The sequence below is a fragment of the Ips typographus genome, linkage group LG10 (genome assembly GCF_016097725.1).
Source record: "Ips typographus isolate SLU linkage group LG10, UJ_Ityp_2.0, whole genome shotgun sequence".
Classification (NCBI taxonomy): Eukaryota; Metazoa; Arthropoda; class Insecta; order Coleoptera; family Curculionidae; genus Ips; species Ips typographus.
The window spans coordinates 5339452-5361890 of NC_138431.1; the positions used below are offsets into that span (position 1 = coordinate 5339452).

The following is a 22439-nucleotide window of genomic DNA, read 5'->3' on the forward strand; positions in this document are numbered from 1 at the left end:
ACTTGACACTGACAGTTCAAAAATTAACCTTAAAATTAAAGTGTAAACAAATAAATAGGGGGGCCTCCTATTTAAACCATGCGTGTAAAACCCATTTAGGGCCCCATATTCTAAAAAAATGACTTTCCTATTCGACAGCACGGTGATATTTTCATCTCAGGTGAGTGACTCAATCAACGTTAGGGCTTTGGCAACTTACTGTCTCCCTTTAGGTGTTTTTCTTCATAGGAGCATGGATTTTCTTTATGAAACAACTGTTCAAAGACTACGAGGTGCGTCACAAAATGGTTCAGCTGATTTTCAGTATCACGCTGACATTGTCCTGCACCATGTTTGAGCTGATTATCTTTGAGATTCTTGGCTTTCTAGACTCTAGGTAAGCAAAATGATTTGCTCCATTTCAGTCGCTCCCAATTGATTTTTAAACAGTTCCAGGTCATTCTACTGGTACCTTATGCTGTATTTATTGCTTTTTGTTGTCATTGTATTAAATCCTTTCTACATTTCCTATTACTGCATAAGTAATATACGTTATGGTAAGTATAGTAGCCAATGTAGGATGGGTGTTTAGGGTGGAATTTTTATACGACAGTACGGCCTGACTATGTGGGTGGACTCACTTTCATCACATGGCTGATTTTCTTAACAGTGTTTTGGAAAATTGGAGACCCTTTTCCAATTAACCACCCCAATCATGGATTTTTCTCTATTGAGTCTCTAGTGTCTAGAATCGGCGTTATTGGGGTTACAGTTATGGCTCTCTTGTCTGGGTTTGGGGCTGTTAACTACCCCTACTCTTCAATGAAATTCTTTATGAGGTGCTTTTAACGCAATTTCGAGGGTTGGTATTAGTGAAACTGAATTGTAGGGACGTTTCTGAAATTGACGTGCACAATATCAACAAACGGCTAATGCAAACTATGGAAATGATCGTAATTCGGAAAAAACGAATTGCCATTGCGAAAAAACAAATGATGGGAAAAGTGGAGGCGGCCAATCGAAAAGGAATTTGGGAGATGATATCATCTGTTACTGGAAATCGAAGCAATGAGAGTAAGTTATGGAGTTGTATTTTTAAAATTTAATCCTAAAATGGTGTATTTCAGATGTGACGCAATTAAAATTGGAAATTGAAGGTTTGGAGGAAATGAGCAGGCAATTGTTTCTAGAGGTGCATGAACACCGTAATATGCTGGAACGAATCGAGTGGTCGAAAACTTGGAAAGGAAGCTACTTTAATTTCCTGGGTTACATATTTTCTGGGTATTGTTTGTGGAAAATTTTCATTGTGAGTGAGTTTGAAAATCGTCTGAACAAAATATATAAAATCAATTTGGCAACGTTGCAGTGCACTATTAACATCCTGTTCGATAGAGTCGGTAAAAAAGATCCCGTGACCCGGGGCATTGAAATTGCAGTTAACTGGATGGGATTCGATTTTGATGTGAATTTCTGGTCGCAGCAGATTTCTTTTTATTTGATTGGATGCATTGTGGTGACTTCTATTCGAGGTCTACTGCTCACCGTTACTAAGGTAGTTTTAATGTTAACTGGGACAAAGTTAATCGGTTATTTAATTGGATGTTGTAGTTTTTTAATAAAATGTCCTCAAACAAAAGCTCAAACATTATAGTGCTGATTTTGGCCCAAATTATGGGCATGTACTTTGTATCATCAGTGTTACTGCTGAGAATGAACATGCCTGTCCAGTATAGAATGATTATCACGCAAGTCTTGGGTAAGTGCCAGTTTAGCAGTGTTGACAAATTTCAAACAATTCACTTTCAGGCTCCTTACAATTCAATTTTTATCATCGATGGTTTGACGTTATTTTTCTGGTCAGCGCTTTAGGAAGCATGGTCACCTTGTATTTAGCCCATAAACCACCAGTCAAAGACAATATGTTGTGATAGTTGTGTTGACACATTTTTTTATACTTTATTGTTTACTAATTATTAAATATAATATTACAAATGGTAGATGTTTCATGTTATCACTTTATCAGTAGCTTAAGAGGTGGCAACAGTGCTTAGATCTTTCAACTGAGCTGTCACTGTCAATAATTGTTATGGTCCTAGTTGGCTGTGGTTGATAAGTTTGACAGCTGTCATATAATAATTGTTTGCAAGGTTATCTAAGATGTAGGCTTTTTGTGACAATTGCCATCCATAGGCGACCTGACCATACCAACCAGGGTTTAACTTATAGTCCTTTCACCAAATCATAGTAAACTACCAAATTTTTAAAGATATTTTTTGCATAAAAAAAAAAACAAAGCTTAACTTAAAATTAATTACAAGTACCTTTTAAAGCTATTCATCTACCGGACACTATTTGACTGAAATAAACTTGGAAAGCCCCTCGAGTAAACCAATATAGGCTGAATGTTCGTAAGCGGTGCTGTAGTCAGATAATTTCTCCACAAACTCATTGGTGATGCCCTTCTCCTCAAGATAGTTCAGTATCAGATCATAAAGGTACTAAAATGGACGCATTAAAAATACAAATAAACTGCATTAAGGTGAAATAAAGTACACGCACTGAGTCTAACACCTCTCCAGAAACTGAGTAAACATTTTCATTCCACTCTCCATTATAAATGCTCAGTTCATCAATACCAAAACCATCATCTAAAAAGTTACTTTAGTAATTTGGTTTTAAGGTTAAAAGATTAACTTACTGTAACCGTCATCTTGTTCACTAGGTTGCACAAATGAGCACAAAACACTGACTGTAGTGTTACCCCTTACTAAATCAACTTTGAAAGCTGGTTTGGACTTTAACTCTCCTATTTCAGATTTGTCCAGGTTCTCATGGATTTCTGGTTCAGAGTCAGTGTCCACAGAATGGTTGACATTGAATGAAATCTTAATGCTGCAACAAACCAGTAAATACCTTTATACAGTTTGAAAAATAGAGAGTACAAACTTTTCAGTTTCGGTTTGTTTGGTTAAGGTAACTTCTGCCCCATTTAAACTAGCTTTAAACCCATCAATTTCAGTGGGGATTGTTTTCACCTTCTGCGCTTTCCTCTCTGCCAGAATCTCTTCAGTTAGAAACTCCACCAACTCCTTCTCAGCTGTATTTCCTTCATTTAATTATTAAAATTTACATTTTCAAAGAATGTTAATCTTACCTTTTGTATGTACAAGGTGTTTGGTGCCCCCGCAGCCACAACCGCACAAATTACTGTGCAGTGATTTGGGGCTGCTCATGTGCCACAAGCTACGGCAAGCAAGAATTGGGGCCGAAGTGTGTGAGGTTAGATTTTTTACGGGGTGCAGGAGCGCTTTGAGTGGGGTCAAACGCGACACTGATTTTAAAATTGAATTCATTTTTACCGGTCAATTTTTCTAAAAGAAAGGGAGTGAAAACGTGCTTGAACGCCGGTAACTTTTTTAGAAGCAAGCTCTTGTTCTGGGTTCTGGCTTTAAACTGTCAAGAGTGTCAATGTCAACTTTCATTTCAGACAGTTGCATTCTTTTGTTGTCCTTTACTAAAATGACTTAACAGACAAAGACATAAAATGTTTATGACATTGAGGTTACAATTTCAAACTGTCTTTCTCTTTTTTTTTTTAAGTTTATTAGTTTAAAGAGTAAAAATAAACATTTAAACTGTCATGCAAGTCAAGTTTTTATTTTATGCAGTTTTCACGGAGAAAAAAAGTAAAAAATGCATGAAACCCGCCAACAAACGTACATAGACATTAATAATAAAGGAACGAAACCGTAGAGTTCCATGCTTTAGAATTAAATGTAAAAAAAACTATAAACAACATTATCTGGTTCCTTAAAGGCTATTTTTTCAGACTGTACAAATTTAGACATTATTATATACAAGTTCTGGACACTACTGCAAAACCTTCACGGAACGTTTTGAGCAACAGGTCATATACAAAGAAGAATCAATATTAAAGCGCCATCTACAAGGAGATTTCCTCGGGATCGCTGAACGCCCCTATCCTTTTATGCACGTCCACAGATCGAACGGCAAAGTAGTATTTGTTTTTATCAGCAAATTGGGTCAAAGTGCACGCCATTGGTAGGGCCAACGCTTTGACGTCACCCACTTTACGCCACATATCGGTGTTAGGTAGCGCGCTCGTCTCCTGGTAAGCGTACAACTGGTAACTGGCAATGCTCTCGTACAGATCGAGGTTGTAGGGCATTTTCCATTGTAAGATAATTCCAGTGTCAATTTTTTTAATGGTTAAATGGGGTTTGGGTAGGAGAGGTTTGAGTTTGGGATCTCGATTAATCCGTTGAATGATGGGGAGGGGGGCGGGATGTTTTTGTCGTAATGGTACAGTTTTCAAGGTTAACGTTTGACCGGGTTTGTTCGCCACGACAGTCGATCCGTTCAGTGTCAAACCGTTAGTGGGTTGAAAATTGACGAAAGCGACCTTTTGTTGACCGGTGCCGTTTGACGCCAATGTTGGCACCACGTAGACCATGTGAGGCGAACCGTTAGCGCTTGTCGTAATCACCGAAGTAGGTGTCAGTCTTAAACCTGCTTACAATAAAGTCCTGATGAAACCACGCGCACTTTCACAAAAACGTTGTGTTTGTTGACAAACAAGTCATTAGAAATAACGGGTGTTTGATAATTGTTACGGTCGTAGTTGGCTGTGGTTCTCTCGTTCTAGCATAGTAGGCGAATTGACAGCTGTCATATAATAATTGTTTACAACGTTATCTAAAGCTTGGTTCACATGAATCCGGAACATTCGCGGACAGCGGAAAATCGTTCAGCCAATCAGCGTTCTGTCCGTCTATCCGGACCGGATTGCATATTTTGATATTTTCCGCGCGTAAACGTCGTAATCTTGACATTCATGACAGGGACAGAAAACAGAAACAGCAAAGCAAATATGTCCGTGGAGATGAACGAAAACGATTTTAACACTACGCTAATTGATTTTGTCCAAAGTTCCCTATTTTGTGGGATTCTAAGTACCCTCAACACAAGGATATAATAATGCCTTGAAGAAGGCTTGGCTTCAGATTGCCAATCGAATGAAAACAATAGGTATTCGGTACAGTCAGAGAGAAAAGCGCTGTCAAAGTTTGAACTGGCAGAAACACAGTTTGAAAAGACAGTCAGCGACAAAATCGTCTGTTAAATTCACTTGGAGTGAGAAAATGACAGTTTTAAGCACATTTTTTGAATCCTCATTAAATTTCTTATTCAATAACCTAAAAAAAAATCACAAAATTCGGTACAGTCAGGGAGAAAAGCGCTGTCAAAGTTTGAATTGCCAGAAACACAGTTTGAAAAGACAGTCAGCGACAAAATCGTCTGTTAAACTCACTTGGAGTGAGAAAATGACAGTTTTATCCACATTTTTGGAATCCTCATTAAGTTTCCTATCTACTAACCTAAAAAAACACTAAAAAATCGAGTATAGTCAGTTAGAAAAACAGTATCAAAGTTTGAACTGCCAGAAACACAGTTTGAAAGGACAGTCAGAGACAAAATCGCCTGTAAAACCCACTTGGAATGAGAAAATGACAGTTTTAAGCACATTTTTGGAATCCTCGTTAAATTTCCTATTCAGTTACTTGGAAAACCCGTATAAAATATGGTACAGTCTAGGAGAAAAGCAGTGTCAAATTTTGAACTAAAAGAAACACAGTTCGGAAGGACAGTTAGGGACAAAATCGCTGGTGAAACCCACTTCTAGTAAGAAAATGTTTGATTTAAGTACATTTTTGGAATCCTCATTAAATTTCCTATTCAATAGCAACAAAAACAAAAAACATATCGGTACAGTCATGGTAAAAAATGGTGTCAAAGTTTGAATTGTTAGAAACACAGTTTGAAAGGACAGTCAAGGACAAAATCGCCTGTAAAACCCACTTGGAATGGGAAAATGACAGTTTTAAGCACATTTTTGGAATCCTTATTAAATTTCCTATCCAATAGTCTAAAAAAACACTAAAAAATCGAGTATAGTCAGTTATAAAAACAGTGTCAAAGTTTGAACTAACAGAAGCACAGTTTGAAAGGACAGTCAAGGACAAAATCGCCTGTAAAACCCACTTGTAGTGTGAAAATGACAGTTTTAAGCACATTTTTGGAATCCTTATTAAATTTCCTATCCAATAGTCTAAAAAAACACTAAAAAATCGAGTATAGTCAGTTATAAAAACAGTGTCAAAGTTTGAACTAACAGAAGCACAGTTTGAAAGGACAGTCAAGGACAAAATCGCCTGTAAAACCCACTTGTAGTGTGAAAATGACAGTTTTAAGCACATTTTTGGAATCCTCATTAAATTTCCTATCTACTAACCTAAAAAAACACTACCAAATTGAGTACAGTCAGAGAGAAAAACAGTGTCAAAGTTTGAACCGCCAGAAACACAGTTTGTAAAGACAGTCAAGGACAAAATCGCCTGTAAAACCCATTTGTGGTGTGAAAATGACAGTTTTAAGCACATTTTTGGAATCCTTATTAAATTTCCTGTCTAATAGTCTAAAAAAACACTAAAAAATCAAGTATAGTCAGTTAGAAAAACAGTTATAATTCCGGATACATGAGATCGAGCTTAAGACGTAAGCTTTTTGTGACAATTGCCATTCAGGCGACCTGACCATAACAATTATTGAACACCCGTTAGTGACTTACCTGAAGAGAGAGCGTTATTTCCTTTATTAGCCACCGCGGTCGTACCCGGTCTAGGAGAGGGTGAAAGTTGTTTACCCTGAAACACCACCAATCGTAGAGGAGGTTTTGATTTTTTAAACCTACACACTTACCTGATGGGTTATCGTTTTGGAATTAGTCTTATTGACCATGTTTCCCACCTTATTGTTAGGAGATGCGGTGGATGTAGTCGTTGTAGGTTTGTTCACTAGTTTGACTGTATTTCCCAGTCCCAACGATGCTCGTCCTATTTTGTCATCCTCATCTGTCAAATCTAATAATAATTTACACATTTTAATAGTGGATAATTGAAATATCGAAAAGATAACTAACCTATAACTCCCGGTGTGGTGGGTTTTTGAGTGTTTTCCGACGTTTTCTTTATGGGTGTGGTACGTTTGGCCAACACTGATCGTTTCTGTAACGCCTGCGTAAGCATGGAGGAGGGGGGCGTGGTTTGAGTTTGACCAATACCCAGTGATTTAGCGGTTGCGTTTGGCAATACCTTAACACAGAAAAAAAATCAAAATTATTGCCATTAACACACTGAAAAGTCCAACCTGCCGCACTACTGGAGGGGGAGCTTTGCCCCTGTTAGGAGAGAGTAACACACTTTTAGGAGGCGTGACCGGAACTGGTTGTCTCCGTCTAGCCTGGTTCACCAGTTCATTGCCAGGGTTCAGGCGCACTTGCAATCCCACCGACCTGGTAATTTTCAAAGGAACTAAAGGCTTCTTGTTGACGTTCTGATTCCGAATATCTCCCATCAGCTTCCTGTTGACGATCTCCAGGTCTTTACACTGTTTCATCAGTTGTTGCATGTCCTTGCGCAGGGTTTCAATCACTTTTTCGTAACGTCGCAAAGCCTGGTGAAACTCGCCTTCGCTACTGCGCAGCATAATCACTTCGCTCGCTTTTTGCAAACCGAATTGTTCCAAGTCGGATCGGGACAGTTTTGAGGTGAGTTTGCGGCATTTCATAAACGCGGCAAAACCACTCAAAGTCTGGAATTGGGGCGTGGTCACTGCGATTTTACTGCTGGGTATTTCCACGTCCAGATCCAGGGACAGTTTGGGTTTTTTTGCTTGCGACGTGGAGTCTGTTAGGTGCGACTCGCTCAGCGTGTGAATTCGTTTCGTTGGCGGCTTACTGTGCGAATCTGTAACGTTATTTGTGTAAAATTGATTTTGTATTAAAAGTATTCTGTGCATAAAACCCAATTGAGTGAAATCTACCCGCACCATATTACCATATGTGACAGATATTTTTGACATAAAAGCAACATCTGTCAATAATCAACTGTCAGTTGTCTGTTTGCAGAGGCACTCTCTGACTGGTTGCCAACTCAGAAACAGTAAATGTCAAGTTTTATTGGTTGAATGCTCACGTGACTTTAACGTTTTCTGACTTGTGGCCAATGGGGATGTATCTATTTCTTTGATTACTAGTTGGGAGATTCCCGCTATGAACAGACCTATTTTCAAACTGGTTTATTGGTTGAATGCTCACGTGACATTGACAGGGTAATGGCCAATAGCTGGACATATTTCTCTGATTATTAGTTGGAGATTCGTTTTGCCAACAGACCTATTACCACCATACTGTGACAGGTTAATGTACTGGTAAATTGATTAATATTAACGAGCCTTATGGGCAACGAAAAACATTTCTACTGGTCTCACTTAACTATCCTGATTATGACATTTCAAAATGTCAATTTTGACAACTGATCCAGCAAAATAATGTGGACAATATGGTGAAGGTCTACCAAATAAATCCACCCATTACTTACCACTGTTGTCCTCACTTGTAGGTTGCCCCTCTTTGGGAGCCACATCACTTGTGTCGTCATTTTGAACGTCCATTTTTACCTCCTCCTCACACACTTTCTTAGTTGAAACTTCAGAAGCACTTTCACTTTTACTATCACAGATTTTTGGGCTTGCACACTGTTTCGGTTCCTCATCCACCGGTTCTGGAGCCTTTTCCTCTTGAGGCGCAGTCTTCACATCCTTCCCCTTATTCGACGCTTCGTTACTGTCGGCGTCGTCAAATCCGACCGAACTGTCTTCAGGTTCCGCGTCAGTTCGGTCACTTTGGTCCTCGTCAGACTTTTCGTTGCTTTGTTCTTGCGTCTCCTGATCTTCCAGAGCATCCGCAATGGCGCATGCATCGTCTTCCTCGGTTTCCCTGACCATAGATACGTCTAAAAGGTCCGCATCGTCATCGGGTTCTTGCGGTTTGGAGGGTTCAGCTTTTAATTTGGATGATTCTGGTTGGACAGGTTCTTCAGTTTGTGCTTCTTGATCAGGCATATCAACATCTTCAATAACTGTTTTCTGGGATTCTGTACTGTCATCTGCCATTTCCTTGTCACAGGTGGAAAGTTGATTATCAGTTTCACTTATCACTTTCTCTTCAGATTGTGAAGGAATGTCAGCCTCATACACACTCTTAAACTGTCCATCTTGACGGTCTGCATAATTGGCATCCACCTTGCACGTGACCTTAACTTCGGTTTTGTTCACTTGAGGCTCGTCCTCTTTAAGAGAATCATCGAGGATGGCCTCCTCGTCCTGCACATCAAAAGATGCCGTCGCCTCTTCGGAGCCGTTATCAAACTTGTTGAGTATATCCTCTTCAGTTTCTTCTGGGGTTTCAGGTTCGGAACTGTTTGGCAACGACGGCCGACCTGCGCAAAACAAATTGACAGTTATTTGAAGGAATTAATGGCGTGCAAGATTACGTACTATGGTCGCCATCTTCCTCCTCGTCTAGGGTAAAGTGAAAACTCTCGTCCGAATCGGAGTCTTTGCTGGTCACTACCTCCGGTGATGTGGGCTTGAACTTGTCAAAAACTTCCAAAGAAGCCGGCAACGCCGCCATCGTGTCTGATTTAACCTCGCACTGTTCTATGGATGGCATTTTTAATGCCCTTTGACCTGAAAACAAGTTGTTGGTTATGTTTGGAAATATTAACATAATCAACAAGGAACATGACAGACACCTTAAGTTTCACGAAATTGAAAGTTTTGCGCATCAATCACACCCCTCTCTCTCTCTCTCTCTCTCACGGTGCCTGTTTTATTAATCAATAGAGTCGGCAGCATGGCGCTGCGCCGCCATCTTGATTTCCCCATGCGCAGCCTGCTATTCTTGTACACACTAAACTGCACCGCTTACCTGATTGGTTCAAAATTATTTCATAAATCAAATGAATTGGAACAATAAAACGGACATTAGTGTGCTGTTTACGAAACTGGCCGCTAGACGAGTGAATGCGCCCCAAACGTGGCCGACCCAGACCGGAGAGACGTACGGAAAACTATACACAAAACACAACGATGAACGAAACGAAGACGCGGCAACACCGCGCTTGCGTCATTCGCGCATACCACCACTCCACCGTCTCGTTTTATCTTCCATTTACTGCACATCACCAGTTTCGAATTCTGAATTTTGTTTTTTGGTTTTTTTGACGTATCGTCCCTTCCTCCCCTTGCTTTCATACTTTCACAAAAAAAAACTATTTTAAAAATTTACATCCCCTGGAGGTAAAAAAATCTCAAAGCCACCTCCCAACCCCTCGTTCCTATTTTTGATTGAAGCTTCAAAATCCAGAAACCAAAATGAGTCTTGAATCTGGCAACGTTGCGCTTGCGTCACTACATTCCCCTTCGCCGAGGCTTGCTTCGAGCAAACACGCCGGTTTCGAATTAATTGAGAATTTCACGTTGTAGACGAGACCGTCTATAAATTTATCTCCACCTATATTCTCCATATAAAATGACATTTCATTCATGTCAAAACTGTTTGACAGGTCAACCGTATTAACTGTCACAAATGTATTTTCACAAAGAATGACCAAACAGAGAAACAATTAGAAAAGACTTTCAAGACCCTCTCTATTAACCTAATTAATTTGGCAACGTGGTTTTTTAATATTTGACACACTTTAAGTACTCATTTCTGCTGTCCATCATTTTACCATCAAATTACAGGGCAACAATGTACCAAAGAAAAAAAGCGTGAAAATTGACAGGTTGTGACAATTCTCTGACATAATTCGTCTCAGGCGCCATCTTGTCAAAACTAACCTAATTAAGCACTTACGTTGATCACACTACCAAAGCAGGCAGCCAAACTAGATTCTAGAACGAACCGGCCAAGCAAATGGCTACCTCGCCACGACTAACTGTTTGTCGTGTTCAAGGATCAACCAGGCCGTGGATTGGACGAAATTGACGTGGCAACGTCGCCGCCGCTTGCGATGCGTCACGGCTGGGTGTATTTGCTACAGATTTCCAATATTCGTTACGTCAAGTTTGTGATTAGATTTTTTTGAGTTTAGTCAATACCAATCAAATCAGGTTAGCATGGGGGCTTAAGGTTAGCATATGTTCCTATCAAATTTGACAGGTTATGGTTAAATTTGACAGCTGTTTCAACTGTCCGTATTCATAGTAAATTTTAATAGTTTCGTTACTCTCAGACCTCATCAGCTAAACTTTAGCTAGTTTGGGCCAATATTGATATACGCCACTACCTGCTTTTTTAAAGATGATAGGTACAAGTCAGGCGCCATTTTATCGATTTTACCGGCTCTACGTTTTTAATTACACAGCCTGACATGGTATTACAGTTTATAGTACTGATGACGGTGCCAAACTCAAAACCAAAACTGTCATTAAAGGAGCTGTCAAAATAAATATGTCAGACATAAATGAACGAAACCAATGACTGTGCTGTACTACTGCTAATGATGTGGCACTCAGTGGATTATTAATGTTATGCTAGGAATCAAGTGGGCCGGGCCAGAATAAAAACAGTGACGATCGGGCGACGTTGCCGAGACAACTCTCGACTACGCAACCTGCCCTCTCACGAATCAAAATGGGACCGTCCCGTACTTTTTCCAACCGAGCCAACAACGACTAATCGAGGTCGGCCTTGAAAATTGTCTGAGCAATTTTTGGTTTGTTATTTGACGTGCTAATTGACATTTTGTTCTTTCTTTCTCTGATCAGTAGTAAAATAAAAATATTGTACAAATTTGTTCGTTAAACCTATAAAGGGAGAGAGACAGACTTATACAGGAATCAAAGATTTTGACAGTTCAAGTCAGAAATGTCATTTTGACAGCAATGCATATCTTATAGGAAAGTTTAATTATCAGTTGCAGTTCAACTGAACCAGCCTAATCAAATGTGGCACCGCTGCTTCAATTTGACAGATAAACTAGAATGGTACAGAGTGACAACGAAACAGCAAGATGGAGTTGGATATAGTCATACACACACTGTCATTAATTAGCCACAGCAAAGATTTATTATTATTTTTTTTCCCAGAAGTACTATAAAACTCAATCAAATATTATTATAAAAACGACAAAACATTAAACATGGCAACGCTGTTAGAAAAAATTGACAGAACAGTGACAGTTCAGGGCCGTAACCAAAGAGGATGTCTTGAGTAATTAACCTCATTTTCTCGACTGCTAATAAACAAATTAACTTCCAACCACTTTCGTTGAGCTTAAACTGTACAACATCTTTGAATAACCTGCCCCCACTACGTAACAAAACTGCCATGACAAGCTGTCAAAATAACTCGTCAGTCTAGCTTGTATTGTAACACTTCCTAGTCTTAACCTTAAGGCTAATAAAACAGTTACTCACCCTAATTAAGGTCAACATAGAATCCTTTAAAAGGGAGGGCACAGGCCTGGATGAACTAAAAAGTTCTGCAAAACCGGACCGAACCACACGAACACACCGCGGCCACGATTAACGGAGTAATGCGCCAAAAACAATGCAACGTTGCCGCCTGCTCGACTCCGGAATGGTGCGCAGTCCAACCATCTTCCCCCTCCACTGCGTTCAACTTCATGGAGTGAAAGCGTTACTTCAATCACGTGATCACTGTTGGGTTCCAAGGCTACATTTACAGGGAGGCGCTAAAAGTGTGAGCCTGTAGGTAAACTGGCAACATTGCTTGAGTACAAATGCTGCGCGCACTAAAATAACCTCAGGCTCACCTTGGAGAGGTCGTTGAATTCATTTAGACAACGTTTCGTGATCGATCATCTTCAGGCCTGGACAATTCTACTTACTAAGATGGTAACTGGAAGATTCATTGTGATTTTACCATTTTTTTGAAAAATACACAGTTCTTGTCATTTGTTGTGTTTACTGTAATTTTTGTATACTTTTTCTCCCCACACCTCATTTATTCACAAATTCAAAGCTCACACATATTTTTTTATAATGTGATATGTGAATGCAAATGCAACGTTGCCGTAATGCCAATTCAGAAATTATAAAGGAGATAAAATATTCATTTTTGACGTTGACCACCTTGTTTTGTTCAACGAACAGTAGACGACAAAATGGGTTGCGCAGTGGTTTATTTATCGAATAATATGCTTGAGCGAGTTTTTGGTTTTTCCTGCCTCCAATTGGCTTTTTCAGTTATTCGCCTCCAATGACGTACCTATTTTATTGTAAAGCTGGTGATTGATTAGGGCGCTTGGAGAGGGCACCACCAGTGAATAAATAAATGTAAAGGAGGTGGCGCTACCTTACGTCGGATCATTGAAATGGTACAGATTCCTGCACCTGACTTATGGTTGTTTTGTCATCTGTCAGAATATTAACCTGAAAATCAAAATGTAAACAATGAAAAGAAATAATAAAATAATTGAAAAGGGACAAAAATGTGCTTAAAATCCTTCTTGGAAAAGATGAGGGGCACTCTTAAGGTTAGTGGGGTTTTGTACGATTTAATCTGGTAGATTTTGGCTCATATTTTACTTAAACCTACTGGGGGGCCCAAAGTAGTCTTTTTAAGCCCTCCAGGCTATTCCTAGTTGTTATTTCTACAAAATTATATCTAGACACTATACCTATTATACCATTCCTAACTTCAGTTACATAAACATAATTTAAATTTATAAAATTAGAATAAAACCACCCAGACTGGGAAATTCCTTCTATTTTTACCCAGACCCTGAAATACCAGCGTAAATGCGTGGGAGCTGTGTAAACACAATTTCTCTACAACAACCTGTTTCAATGGAAGGGTGTAAACGTGTCTATCTAGGAAGCCCTTTCCCTCCCACTCTCTCACACACTAAAAATATACGCACAAACATCATGCCCTAATAAGGAATCACCTGGTAAATTCTAATTAAATTTGAGTGGGGGAAGAGAAGTTTTCCCCTCCCACCCCTCCCGCTCAATTGATTTCTATTGAGTGCATCCCTCTGACCATATATGGGGGACGCCGCGACGTTGCGCCGCTGCCTTAAATGGAGCCAGGGGGGGACGTCGCTTGTAGGGCCCACATATAAATAATCGATTAATTCGAGTGCGCTCCTCACTCGATACTTAACTTCTTCGGGTCTCCGTCGCACCGTTTTTCATTACTAGTGAGGTTAGTACTGGTGACTGTGTAAAGTGTTAAATAAAGTAAGTACCACCCAGCAGTTTAAAAGAGCCCTCAAAAAGTTTGTAAGTTGATAGAATGGGCGGCAGCCTTATATAGTCGCGCACTATAAATAAATTAGAGTTTAATTGCTAGTTAGGTATGTGTTACGTCACACAATTGAAGTTTATTTCTATTTCAAATTGAAAAGCTCTGGGTGGTACCCCACCGGGGAAATAACATAAATTAAAAGAGTTTTGTTTCTGACAGCCCAACCATAAAAATAACCAATCATGTGCGACGATGACGTAGCTGCTCTAGTGGTGGACAATGGGTCCGGAATGTGCAAGGCGGGATTTGCTGGGGATGATGCTCCTCGTGCCGTTTTTCCGTCCATAGTGGGACGTCCCCGTCACCAGGGTGTGATGGTGGGTATGGGTCAAAAAGACTCCTACGTGGGCGATGAGGCTCAAAGCAAAAGGGGTATTCTAACATTAAAATACCCCATCGAACACGGAATCATCACTAATTGGGACGACATGGAGAAAATTTGGCATCACACTTTTTACAATGAATTGCGGGTGGCGCCTGAAGAACATCCAATTTTGTTGACCGAGGCTCCGTTAAACCCCAAAGCCAACAGGTTGGTTGGTGTTTTTGAAGGGTTTTTGGCTGATTAGAGGTTTTTTTTAGAGAAAAAATGACTCAAATTATGTTCGAAACCTTCAACACCCCGGCAATGTATGTTGCTATTCAAGCAGTGTTGTCTCTGTACGCTTCCGGTCGTACCACTGGTATTGTACTGGATTCTGGGGATGGTGTGTCCCATACCGTCCCTATTTACGAAGGTTACGCTCTTCCTCACGCAATTTTGCGTTTAGATTTGGCCGGTTAGTGCCTCAAAATTCCTCAAAAGCTTATTAAATTAATACTTTGTTAAAACAGGTCGCGACTTAACCGATTACCTGATGAAAATCCTAACCGAAAGAGGTTACTCCTTTACCACCACCGCTGAAAGGGAAATCGTGAGGGACATTAAAGAAAAACTGTGCTATGTCGCTCTGGATTTCGAACAAGAAATGGCAACAGCGGCCAATTCCACCTCGTTGGAGAAGAGCTACGAATTGCCGGACGGGCAGGTCATCACCATTGGCAATGAAAGATTCCGTTGCCCCGAAGCTTTGTTCCAACCTTCCTTCTTGGGTATGGAATCTTGTGGTATCCACGAAACCGTCTACAACTCCATCATGAAGTGTGACGTGGACATTCGTAAGGACTTGTACGCCAACACTGTTTTGTCCGGTGGCACCACCATGTATCCAGGTGAGTCTTGGTTTAATTGAGTAACCCAATTTTAACCCAATTTTTAAGGTATCGCTGATCGTATGCAAAAAGAAATAACAGCTCTAGCGCCCTCTACGATTAAAATCAAAATTATCGCGCCACCAGAAAGAAAGTATTCAGTGTGGATCGGTGGCTCCATTTTGGCCTCCCTGTCCACCTTCCAACAGATGTGGATCTCCAAGCAGGAATACGACGAGTCCGGACCTGGAATCGTGCACCGTAAATGTTTCTAAGCACCTCTCTGGTTTTTGTGTTCCCTTTTTCATTGGAAATTTTTGATACGGTCGAGTGCCTTTTGTTTTGTCAGTTGGCGTTTCAAAGATGATAAAAGACAAACTGTCAAAGTTTGACGTTGTTGCCAAAGTGTTTTGTATTTAATGATTTTTTTGTTGAAATAAACTGATTCATAATAAGTTTGGTGTTTTAATTTAAAGCTTGTAGTGTTTCCTAACAAATTTCAGATATTCAAAAAAAAAAAAAAGTTTTTGATTTCAGGGAATTATATTCCCTACAAGATTGCATCAGGGAACTTTTGCCCTTAAAGGCCATTTAAGGAAGATATTCCTTCAAAATTGTTTTTTTAACAAATTTCAGATAAAATGTTTGTTTTTCGTAAAGGTGATTCAACATCCCAAAGCGTTGCGCATCTTTGTTTAAATACTGATAAGAGGCAAACAATTAATGAGTACATAAATCAGTTATTTGAAAGATTATCAAAAAAGTGTAATAAAGGGAAGTGTTAGGGAATTATATTCCCTACAAGATTGCATCAGGGAACTTTTGCCCTTAAATACCACTTAAGGAAGATATTCCTTCAAAACTGTTTTCTTAACAAATTTCCCATAAAAAGTTTGTTTTTCTTAGAGTCAACATTATAAAGCGTTGCGCATCTTTGTTTAAATACTGATAAGAGGCAAACAAAGTTGAAAACTGGATGTTCTAAATGAGTTCATGCTAATTAGTACACCTATTAACAATATAAAAGGCAAAATGAAGAGAAAGTTAAAGTTTGTGCTTGTGATTTTCGTCGTTTTAATTCTCCAACAAACTGAGGCGAGAAGGAATATATTACGTGGCAGAAAAGTGGTGAACCGAACCTATTTACGTTAGTTTTTCCATAATTCCCATCAGATTAAACTTTTTAACACTTAAATTTCCAACAGGGCATTTAGCAATCCCCGCTTGGGCTATTGTTACCCTAGTGTCGTTAGGGCAAATCCTAATTGGTGCCCTTATGTACGTTATAATGAAAATGGGGATATTGGACAAGCCCTTGAAACAAAGATATGCCACTGTTCCACCAGAGGAAGTTCGTCAACAATCAAGTAGGACTCCATTAGTTTAAAACTGATGTATAATACCTATATGACCACTCTGTATAAAGTCAGTTTGTTGTGAGTAATTATATCAATATTTTAAAAGATAATCTAATCAAAATAAGTGCCAGAATATGTTTATCTAAAGTAAAAATAAATTAATTTATGACAAAACACGTACATTTGTAATTGTAAAAAAAATAATAATTTAACACACACTAAACAAATTTTTGAATTACTGGGGATACACTTTTGTTTCCCCAGGATAAGCAGCTCCTCCGCAATAATCAATTATAGGATTCCTTTATAGTTTCATTAACTATAATACCTAATCACCTTGTATATTTCAGGTGTAGGGATTAAATGAAATATTCAATAAGTTATTGATAACTCATATTTATCTAGCTTTATGAAAAACTGATAAAATTTTATCTGTCATCGAGTTTTCTACGTATAATGGTAGTATACCTATAACACTTGTATGAGACACAAAGTAAGTTAGTAAAATGGCATTTTTAGGACGTTCCCTTTTCGTGTATTTAGCAGTGGCGGCAGGTAATCCCTTTTATTAACCAAAACCCAAAAAATTGTAAAACGAATGTGTTTTGTTAGTTTTACTGTCCGTTTTCACCACCGAAGTGGAATGCAGACGAAACGTTTTAAGGGGTAGGAAAACAGTAACCCGAAGATACTTAAGTAAGTACTCCATTTTAGTACAACAGTTTACAAGAAAAGAACGTTTTTTGTTTAGGGCCAATGGCAATACCAGCCTGGGCGGTTATAGTCTTAGTAGGACTGGGACAGCTCGTTTTAGGGGCGTTGGCGTACGTCATCATGAAGAAAATGATTGTGGACCAACCAGTGCAGAGCACGTACACGCCCGCCGCCACTGAAGATGTTTAATTTATAGAATTTATAGAAAAATAAATTGAGAAATGTTCACTTTAAAGAATGACACATCCGTTTTGTTGTCCAAAGTTTGCTTTGGATGAAATATCTAAAAAACGGTTAATCGTAAATGATTTTTCAAAGATATCTCGTGTTACAGACGAGATAGAGTTCTGCAATTTTCACACAAATAATCGGATTAAGCAAAAAAACAATTTTTAATCATAAAAAAAGTAACATTTATTATTCCGTATCATGCTTCAAAAACTAAACATACAAAACTTTCGATTTACCAGCTAATAATAGAAATCTAAAAAAAATAATATAATAGACACATTAAATTGTCCTGAAGCGCCACCTGAAGGACAAAAAATCACTAAAACAACAACTGACTGAATTAATCGCTATCGACGGTGATGCCAGTCAACTGATCCCAGTGGACCTTCACCGTTAAATTGCTTGTGCAATGTCGCACCACGTCCACCGTGATCGGGACGTACAAATCCTTGTCTAAAGGCGACCATCCTGTATACTGAATAAAAACAAGTATTACTCACTCAACTCAGTTAGCATGGAGTGCCACCTGTTTTCACTTATTAGAACTTACAATAGAAGTATTTTTGTGCAAAACTTTGTCGTCTTCATCAAACGCCTCGTACTTTTGCAAAAGAGCTTTGCCATCAATCCTCCAAATTACCGGATGTTTACTGGGATCCTCGCCAGCAGCGTCTTTTTTCAGTATAACAAAAGACCCGGTCTGCAATAAGTCCCCCCCTTTAAGGCACATCCCCCTTCCAAGCCTGTCAACCACGAACTTACCGCATAGTCGTCTGAAAAAATAGTTTTAGGAATAAATTTCCTGTGTACACCCCTGGACACGGTTTTACCAGTCCTGGACGAGTCCGAGTCCGTGGCGGTCTCCTTCTTGTCCTCCTGAGACATGTTCGAGCTGGTGTCGTTGCTCAGGTCGCTCTCGTTGGTTACCTTGATCTTCTTTTTGGGCTTGGCAGTTTTGGTGGCTTTTCTTCCAGGTCCCCCGCTTTTGCGTTTCTTTGGAGAGGTTTCTTCTTCAGAAAAATAATCATCTTCATCCTCCTCCTCCTCAATATCATCCGGTTCTTCTTCTGGATCACTGGCACTCTCCTCCACCACACTTCGTTTTGGTTTGCAGCTAATACGGCCGGATTTACGACGGCCACTTTCCTCCCGTTTGGCTTTCTGTAAGGGCTAAGATTTATTGATAAAAGCAACCATCCAAGGATTACAAAGTATAAAAACTATACACTCTATAATGGTTGTCAATTTCTTTTTTCACCCACACATCTGTCATAATGTTGAAAATATGTACCAGCAGATGGCACTCACTGACCCACACACAGCTCACTTAAACTAAACCAGACTCAGGACTCAGTGATGTTAAAATTGTGTTGTATTTTTATTAAACCTTCAAATACACAGTGCACCCAAAAAGTCTTAACGTTAATCCTAAATACTCCTTAGCTATACTATATTACTATATAATAGTTAAGAAAACCTCACTATGTTTAGTACACCTAGTTTTTCCTAGTAAATAATAAAAAGTGGGCTCCAGTCCCTTACCTCGACATTCCATTCGTCTCCCGAACTGTCATAAGGCTCCTCCGGATCGTCTTCATTATCGGAATCGTGCTCGTTCCGGCGGCTCATCTTGTTAAACTAAAAAACTCCACCGAATCGAACACAATGTTTGTTATAATATACACCCGAAATACGAGCCCTAACGTATAATGCTTTATCGAAACCGCTAAAAAGGAACGAGGCCTACCTTGAGTGTTAACCAAAAAAGCCTAAATGGGGTGTATTAAACTCGTGCACAACGATTTAAAAAGGGGCTCCACTACGGCGTCGGTTTAGCAGATTCTTGACAAAATGGCTTTTGTCGATTAGCCCGATATAATGGGACGGAGGGTCTGTCGTCTGTCAAAATTGCCACGACCAATAAAACAACCCAGTTCAGTCACGTGGCTTGAATAGTCCAATCATGCACTAGAGTGACTGTATACAATAGTGTTCGTTCACTCTAAACTCCGCGAGGTTATTAAATTGTATATGACGTCACGGCAAAATGTAAACAATAACGCAAGCTCAAATAGCGCTTGACCTACAAAGAAAAAAAGTTTTGGAATCTTTAGCATTTGAATATTGAACTAAGACGTCGAGTTTACTAGATAGGCCTACTTGAGTTGTGAAATTTGACGTTTGTAATACAAAATTACAAAGAAAAGACGCCATTTTGTTATCTAGTCTAAAGCATACTTAAAACATATTATCAAAGTTTGCTGTAAGGGTTTTAAAAAACTTGGAAATCCCCGCAAAATAGTGCATTTTAAATTATTGAGACGCATGCGCGCCATGCACTCAAATTCCGAGGAGGAAACGGTGTTGACCGTCCATTATAAGCGACGGGGTATAGTGAACGTTAACGTTGACGAAAAACCGATTTTTTGGCGGTGTGGACGCGTGGAAAGCGTCAATTTGAGGGCCCCTGAAGACGACGGTTCAGTTCGAGCGTTTTTCCACATGGAGAACTCAAACTCGGACGGTGTCGTCCTGCCGGACATCACCGAAGCCGAACAGCTAGCGAGCGAGCACGACGAAAATGGCGATGATGGCGACGAAATAGACTCCAAAGACCATGTTTCCACCGTTTCGGTGCGTCATGCGGGCGTTCCAGTGTCTTTGCCAGTCGGTTAGTACGTTTTCTAGTCATTTTTCATGAATGCAATTCAAGTTTTTCAATTTTGACGGGGGTTCCACCCTTTCAAGTGTAGCCCCCTCACGTGTCTTCCCAGCGTCAAAGTCACAGAGTGACTGTATACTAAGAGAGTGACCGCCATTTTGGTGCTTGATGCTTATTTCCAACAAACACTTGACTTTTGAAATTAAAAAAGATAAATACATTAATTTGACTTTACAAGTGTTTCACACTTACCCCACTAGAGGGCGTAAAATTATCTTGCGGTTTATGCAAACTCCCATTTCATTATAACAATATAATTGTAAAACAGACAATTTTACAGGAAGCCTTATTACGAGTGCTTTCAACGTCATCACCCAAGATCAGATGCAACATTTCAAACCGATGATATGCGTGGACAATAACGGTTATTTGTCCACGGACGGTAATGGAACTGAACTGAAAACCATCGTAATCCAACAGGAAGACGTTAGCGGATCCAATTCTGTTTCTAATCCGGTTACTGTACGTGACTGTCTGTATGGTAGTTAAGGGGTGTTACATGTCAATTTTCAGGTCACTCCCACTATAGTAGGGTCGTGGAGCGAGGCGGCTAATTTGCCAGTCCTGCCAGTTCGGTAAGTTCTTGACACTGTTTGTTCACCATTGTCAAGAATAATCTTAATAGATGTAAAAACACGTCAGCTGAGCTGCACAAAGCTAGGTTTGGATCGGGCGGGCGTGGTCGGTGCATTAAACTAGGCAATTCCTGGTATACACCCAGCGAGTTTGAGGCTCTATGCGGTTTGTCTTCGTTCCTATCACTCTAGCAAAGCTCTAAATTGAGTTTAAATCTTCAGGCAGGGCGTCCAGCAAAGATTGGAAGAGAAGCATCCGATTTGGTGGGCGCAGCCTTCAAACCCTCATCGATGAAGGTGTTATATTACCGCACGCAACCAGTTGCACGTGCTCAGCTTGTTGCGATGACGAAAACGCCACCGGCCCCGTCAGACTGTTTACACCGTACAAAAGAAAGAGACGAAAAGAGAGTGACGGGAGCAAGTGAGTTTTTTTGTCTCACTTTCTTCTTCAGGTCGTTATTTCCATCTAATGACAGCAAAAGAGCGCCAGCTACTTCAAACGAAGACGACAGCGACCATCAAACCAAAGAGGAGGCATGGCAGAACCTGGCTGAAGGCCTTGATTCGAATGACTACCAAATGATGGAGCCAGTGGTCACTGCCGATCCTATGACGTGTATTAAAAAGCTGGAAGATATTAGCAGCCAAATTTCTAGATTATGTGGGGATTACCGCAGGTTTGTTGCACCACTACAAAATTTCCATTTCATCTATTTAAACTTAGGGGAGTGGAGGAGCTGAAAGAAAGTATGAGCAGACAACAGGAACGATTTCAGCGGGAAAAGGAAGCGGCAGTCTTGGCAGCCAGAGTGGAAGCTCAAGTAGCCGCTTTGGGCACGGATAGCAATGCGGGCGACTCCACTCTACAACAAATCGACACTGACAACCAAAAGAAGGTAGAAACTAACCGAAACTGTCATCTGTCAAGTTACATATGTTTTGGTTCGCAGTGCGCCAATTGTAACAGAGAAGCATTGGCCGAATGTTCGCTATGTAGACGTACGCCCTATTGTTCCACATTCTGTCAACGTAAAGACTGGGCCAGCCACCAGGTGGAGTGCGTGAGAGGCGTAGCGCCAGATTCGGGGGGCCAGCAAAGTATCATGCTGATAGTTGAAAGTACCGATCAACAATAGTTTTATTAGGGACCTGTGTGTACACAATTGCACTGTGATAAATCTTGAAATGATGGCGATCTATATTAACGTACAATGCATCTATGTACGGTTTATTGTTATTTGGGCCTTTATAGGATTAATGTAATTGTAATTACTAAGAATTTTTTGTATCTTTAAGTTGATATGCCAAAAATATAACACAGTTTGATAGTATTTTGTGTTTTATACCTTTTTATGTCATGCCATGAGAACAGTACTTCACCATTAACTGAAAGAGTGTTATAGCATATCCATGTGCATTGCGTGCTCTATGGTATGAAATCCGCTGAAGCGCTTACTAGA

General features: G+C 39.9%; 7 protein-coding genes across 18 annotated transcripts; 4 read left to right on the forward strand and 3 right to left on the reverse strand.

The window, feature by feature from the left end:
* Positions 1-2: 2 nt before the first annotated feature.
* Positions 3-1976, forward strand: GPHR (Golgi pH regulator). Its single transcript, XM_081988316.1, has 9 exons — positions 3-160; positions 213-376; positions 430-536; positions 593-818; positions 869-1053; positions 1107-1288; positions 1349-1534; positions 1591-1738; positions 1789-1976. The coding sequence occupies exons 1-9, from the start codon at positions 119-121 to the stop codon at positions 1908-1910; spliced, it is 1362 nt and encodes a 453-aa protein (XP_081844442.1). The 5' UTR covers positions 3-118; the 3' UTR covers positions 1911-1976.
* Positions 1977-2239: 263 nt separating this feature from the next.
* On the reverse strand, positions 2240-3439 carry P32 (complement C1q binding protein P32). Of its 4 annotated transcripts, none has more exons than XM_081988374.1 (5): positions 3137-3439; positions 2929-3079; positions 2681-2874; positions 2536-2630; positions 2240-2480 (listed from the first exon to the last, which is right to left on the reverse strand). In XM_081988374.1, the coding sequence occupies exons 1-5, from the start codon at positions 3333-3335 to the stop codon at positions 2331-2333; spliced, it is 789 nt and encodes a 262-aa protein (XP_081844500.1). In that variant the 5' UTR covers positions 3336-3439; the 3' UTR covers positions 2240-2330. The 4 variants fall into 4 exon arrangements, with proteins under 4 accessions (XP_081844500.1, XP_081844501.1, XP_081844498.1 ...); XM_081988375.1 differs by having other exon boundaries at positions 2542-2630; positions 3137-3438; XM_081988372.1 differs by having other exon boundaries at positions 2929-3088; positions 3137-3438.
* A 179-nt stretch (positions 3440-3618) lies between these two features.
* Positions 3619-12652, reverse strand: LOC145734696 (uncharacterized). Of its 6 annotated transcripts, none has more exons than XM_081988221.1 (9): positions 12328-12652; positions 10747-10943; positions 9400-9591; positions 8442-9341; positions 7210-7808; positions 6983-7154; positions 6763-6923; positions 6632-6707; positions 3619-4515 (listed from the first exon to the last, which is right to left on the reverse strand). In XM_081988221.1, the coding sequence occupies exons 3-9, from the start codon at positions 9572-9574 to the stop codon at positions 3926-3928; spliced, it is 2673 nt and encodes an 890-aa protein (XP_081844347.1). In that variant the 5' UTR covers positions 9575-9591; positions 10747-10943; positions 12328-12652; the 3' UTR covers positions 3619-3925. The 6 variants fall into 6 exon arrangements, with proteins under 6 accessions (XP_081844347.1, XP_081844345.1, XP_081844344.1 ...); XM_081988219.1 differs by having other exon boundaries at positions 10763-10943; positions 12328-12651; XM_081988218.1 differs by lacking the exon at positions 10747-10943 and having other exon boundaries at positions 12328-12649.
* A 1272-nt stretch (positions 12653-13924) lies between these two features.
* Positions 13925-15831, forward strand: LOC145734741 (actin, muscle-like). 2 transcript variants are annotated; one of them, XM_081988333.1, is made up of 5 exons: positions 13925-14083; positions 14345-14717; positions 14768-14964; positions 15020-15397; positions 15446-15831. In XM_081988333.1, the coding sequence occupies exons 2-5, from the start codon at positions 14368-14370 to the stop codon at positions 15649-15651; spliced, it is 1131 nt and encodes a 376-aa protein (XP_081844459.1). In that variant the 5' UTR covers positions 13925-14083; positions 14345-14367; the 3' UTR covers positions 15652-15831. The 2 variants fall into 2 exon arrangements, with proteins under 2 accessions (XP_081844459.1, XP_081844460.1); XM_081988334.1 differs by having other exon boundaries at positions 13971-14118.
* A 1296-nt stretch (positions 15832-17127) lies between these two features.
* On the forward strand, positions 17128-17689 carry hoka (membrane protein hoka). The gene is made up of 3 exons (XM_081988453.1): positions 17128-17289; positions 17347-17430; positions 17486-17689. The coding sequence occupies exons 1-3, from the start codon at positions 17241-17243 to the stop codon at positions 17635-17637; spliced, it is 285 nt and encodes a 94-aa protein (XP_081844579.1). The 5' UTR covers positions 17128-17240; the 3' UTR covers positions 17638-17689.
* A 148-nt stretch (positions 17690-17837) lies between these two features.
* Positions 17838-19586, reverse strand: LOC145734768 (uncharacterized). Of its 3 annotated transcripts, XM_081988380.1 has the most exons (6): positions 19427-19586; positions 19222-19317; positions 18510-18849; positions 18442-18452; positions 18230-18379; positions 17838-18154 (listed from the first exon to the last, which is right to left on the reverse strand). In XM_081988380.1, exons 2-6 carry the CDS (start codon positions 19306-19308, stop codon positions 18020-18022), a joined length of 723 nt encoding a protein of 240 aa, XP_081844506.1. In that variant the 5' UTR covers positions 19309-19317; positions 19427-19586; the 3' UTR covers positions 17838-18019. The 3 variants fall into 3 exon arrangements, with proteins under 3 accessions (XP_081844506.1, XP_081844505.1, XP_081844504.1); XM_081988379.1 differs by having other exon boundaries at positions 18442-18840; XM_081988378.1 differs by having other exon boundaries at positions 18442-18849.
* A 330-nt stretch (positions 19587-19916) lies between these two features.
* On the forward strand, positions 19917-22310 carry Deaf1 (deformed epidermal autoregulatory factor 1). Its single transcript, XM_081988301.1, has 8 exons — positions 19917-20350; positions 20682-20863; positions 20915-20976; positions 21027-21142; positions 21199-21400; positions 21456-21656; positions 21704-21875; positions 21930-22310. Exons 1-8 carry the CDS (start codon positions 20005-20007, stop codon positions 22113-22115), a joined length of 1467 nt encoding a protein of 488 aa, XP_081844427.1. The 5' UTR covers positions 19917-20004; the 3' UTR covers positions 22116-22310.
* Positions 22311-22439: the final 129 nt, after the last annotated feature.

What these genes read in the sequence shown, in the direction of transcription:
- GPHR (XM_081988316.1), top strand. Translation starts at nt 119, where the DNA reads ATGACTTTCCTATTCGACAGCACGGTGATATTTTCATCTCAG. An exon ending in CATAAGTAATATACGTTATG is followed by an intron (nt 537 to 592) that starts GTAAGTATAGTA and finishes TTTATACGACAG; the next exon opens with TACGGCCTGACTATGTGGGT. An exon ending in TACTGCTCACCGTTACTAAG is followed by an intron (nt 1,535 to 1,590) that starts GTAGTTTTAATG and finishes TGGATGTTGTAG; the next exon opens with TTTTTTAATAAAATGTCCTC.
- P32 (XM_081988372.1), bottom strand. Translation starts at nt 3,335, where the DNA reads ATGAATTCAATTTTAAAATCAGTGTCGCGTTTGACCCCACTCAAAGCG. An exon ending in ACACCTTGTACATACAAAAG is followed by an intron (nt 3,089 to 3,136) that starts GTAAGATTAACA and finishes AATTAAATGAAG; the next exon opens with GAAATACAGCTGAGAAGGAG. An exon ending in AAACAAACCGAAACTGAAAA is followed by an intron (nt 2,875 to 2,928) that starts GTTTGTACTCTC and finishes GGTTTGTTGCAG; the next exon opens with CATTAAGATTTCATTCAATG.
- LOC145734696 (XM_081988221.1), bottom strand. Translation starts at nt 9,574, where the DNA reads ATGCCATCCATAGAACAGTGCGAGGTTAAATCAGACACGATGGCGGCG. An exon ending in GGAGGAAGATGGCGACCATA is followed by an intron (nt 9,342 to 9,399) that starts GTACGTAATCTT and finishes TGTTTTGCGCAG; the next exon opens with GTCGGCCGTCGTTGCCAAAC. An exon ending in CCCCTCCAGTAGTGCGGCAG is followed by an intron (nt 7,155 to 7,209) that starts GTTGGACTTTTC and finishes TTCTGTGTTAAG; the next exon opens with GTATTGCCAAACGCAACCGC.
- LOC145734741 (XM_081988333.1), top strand. Translation starts at nt 14,368, where the DNA reads ATGTGCGACGATGACGTAGCTGCTCTAGTGGTGGACAATGGGTCCGGA. An exon ending in TTAAACCCCAAAGCCAACAG is followed by an intron (nt 14,718 to 14,767) that starts GTTGGTTGGTGT and finishes GGTTTTTTTTAG; the next exon opens with AGAAAAAATGACTCAAATTA. An exon ending in TGGCACCACCATGTATCCAG is followed by an intron (nt 15,398 to 15,445) that starts GTGAGTCTTGGT and finishes CCAATTTTTAAG; the next exon opens with GTATCGCTGATCGTATGCAA.
- hoka (XM_081988453.1), top strand. Translation starts at nt 17,241, where the DNA reads ATGGCATTTTTAGGACGTTCCCTTTTCGTGTATTTAGCAGTGGCGGCA. An exon ending in GTATTTAGCAGTGGCGGCAG is followed by an intron (nt 17,290 to 17,346) that starts GTAATCCCTTTT and finishes GTGTTTTGTTAG; the next exon opens with TTTTACTGTCCGTTTTCACC. An exon ending in AGTAACCCGAAGATACTTAA is followed by an intron (nt 17,431 to 17,485) that starts GTAAGTACTCCA and finishes TTTTTTGTTTAG; the next exon opens with GGCCAATGGCAATACCAGCC.
- LOC145734768 (XM_081988378.1), bottom strand. Translation starts at nt 19,308, where the DNA reads ATGAGCCGCCGGAACGAGCACGATTCCGATAATGAAGACGATCCGGAG. An exon ending in TTTTTTCAGACGACTATGCG is followed by an intron (nt 18,380 to 18,441) that starts GTAAGTTCGTGG and finishes GACTTATTGCAG; the next exon opens with ACCGGGTCTTTTGTTATACT. An exon ending in TGCACAAAAATACTTCTATT is followed by an intron (nt 18,155 to 18,229) that starts GTAAGTTCTAAT and finishes GTTTTTATTCAG; the next exon opens with TATACAGGATGGTCGCCTTT.
- Deaf1 (XM_081988301.1), top strand. Translation starts at nt 20,005, where the DNA reads ATGCGCGCCATGCACTCAAATTCCGAGGAGGAAACGGTGTTGACCGTC. An exon ending in TTATGTGGGGATTACCGCAG is followed by an intron (nt 21,657 to 21,703) that starts GTTTGTTGCACC and finishes ATTTAAACTTAG; the next exon opens with GGGAGTGGAGGAGCTGAAAG. An exon ending in ACACTGACAACCAAAAGAAG is followed by an intron (nt 21,876 to 21,929) that starts GTAGAAACTAAC and finishes TTTGGTTCGCAG; the next exon opens with TGCGCCAATTGTAACAGAGA.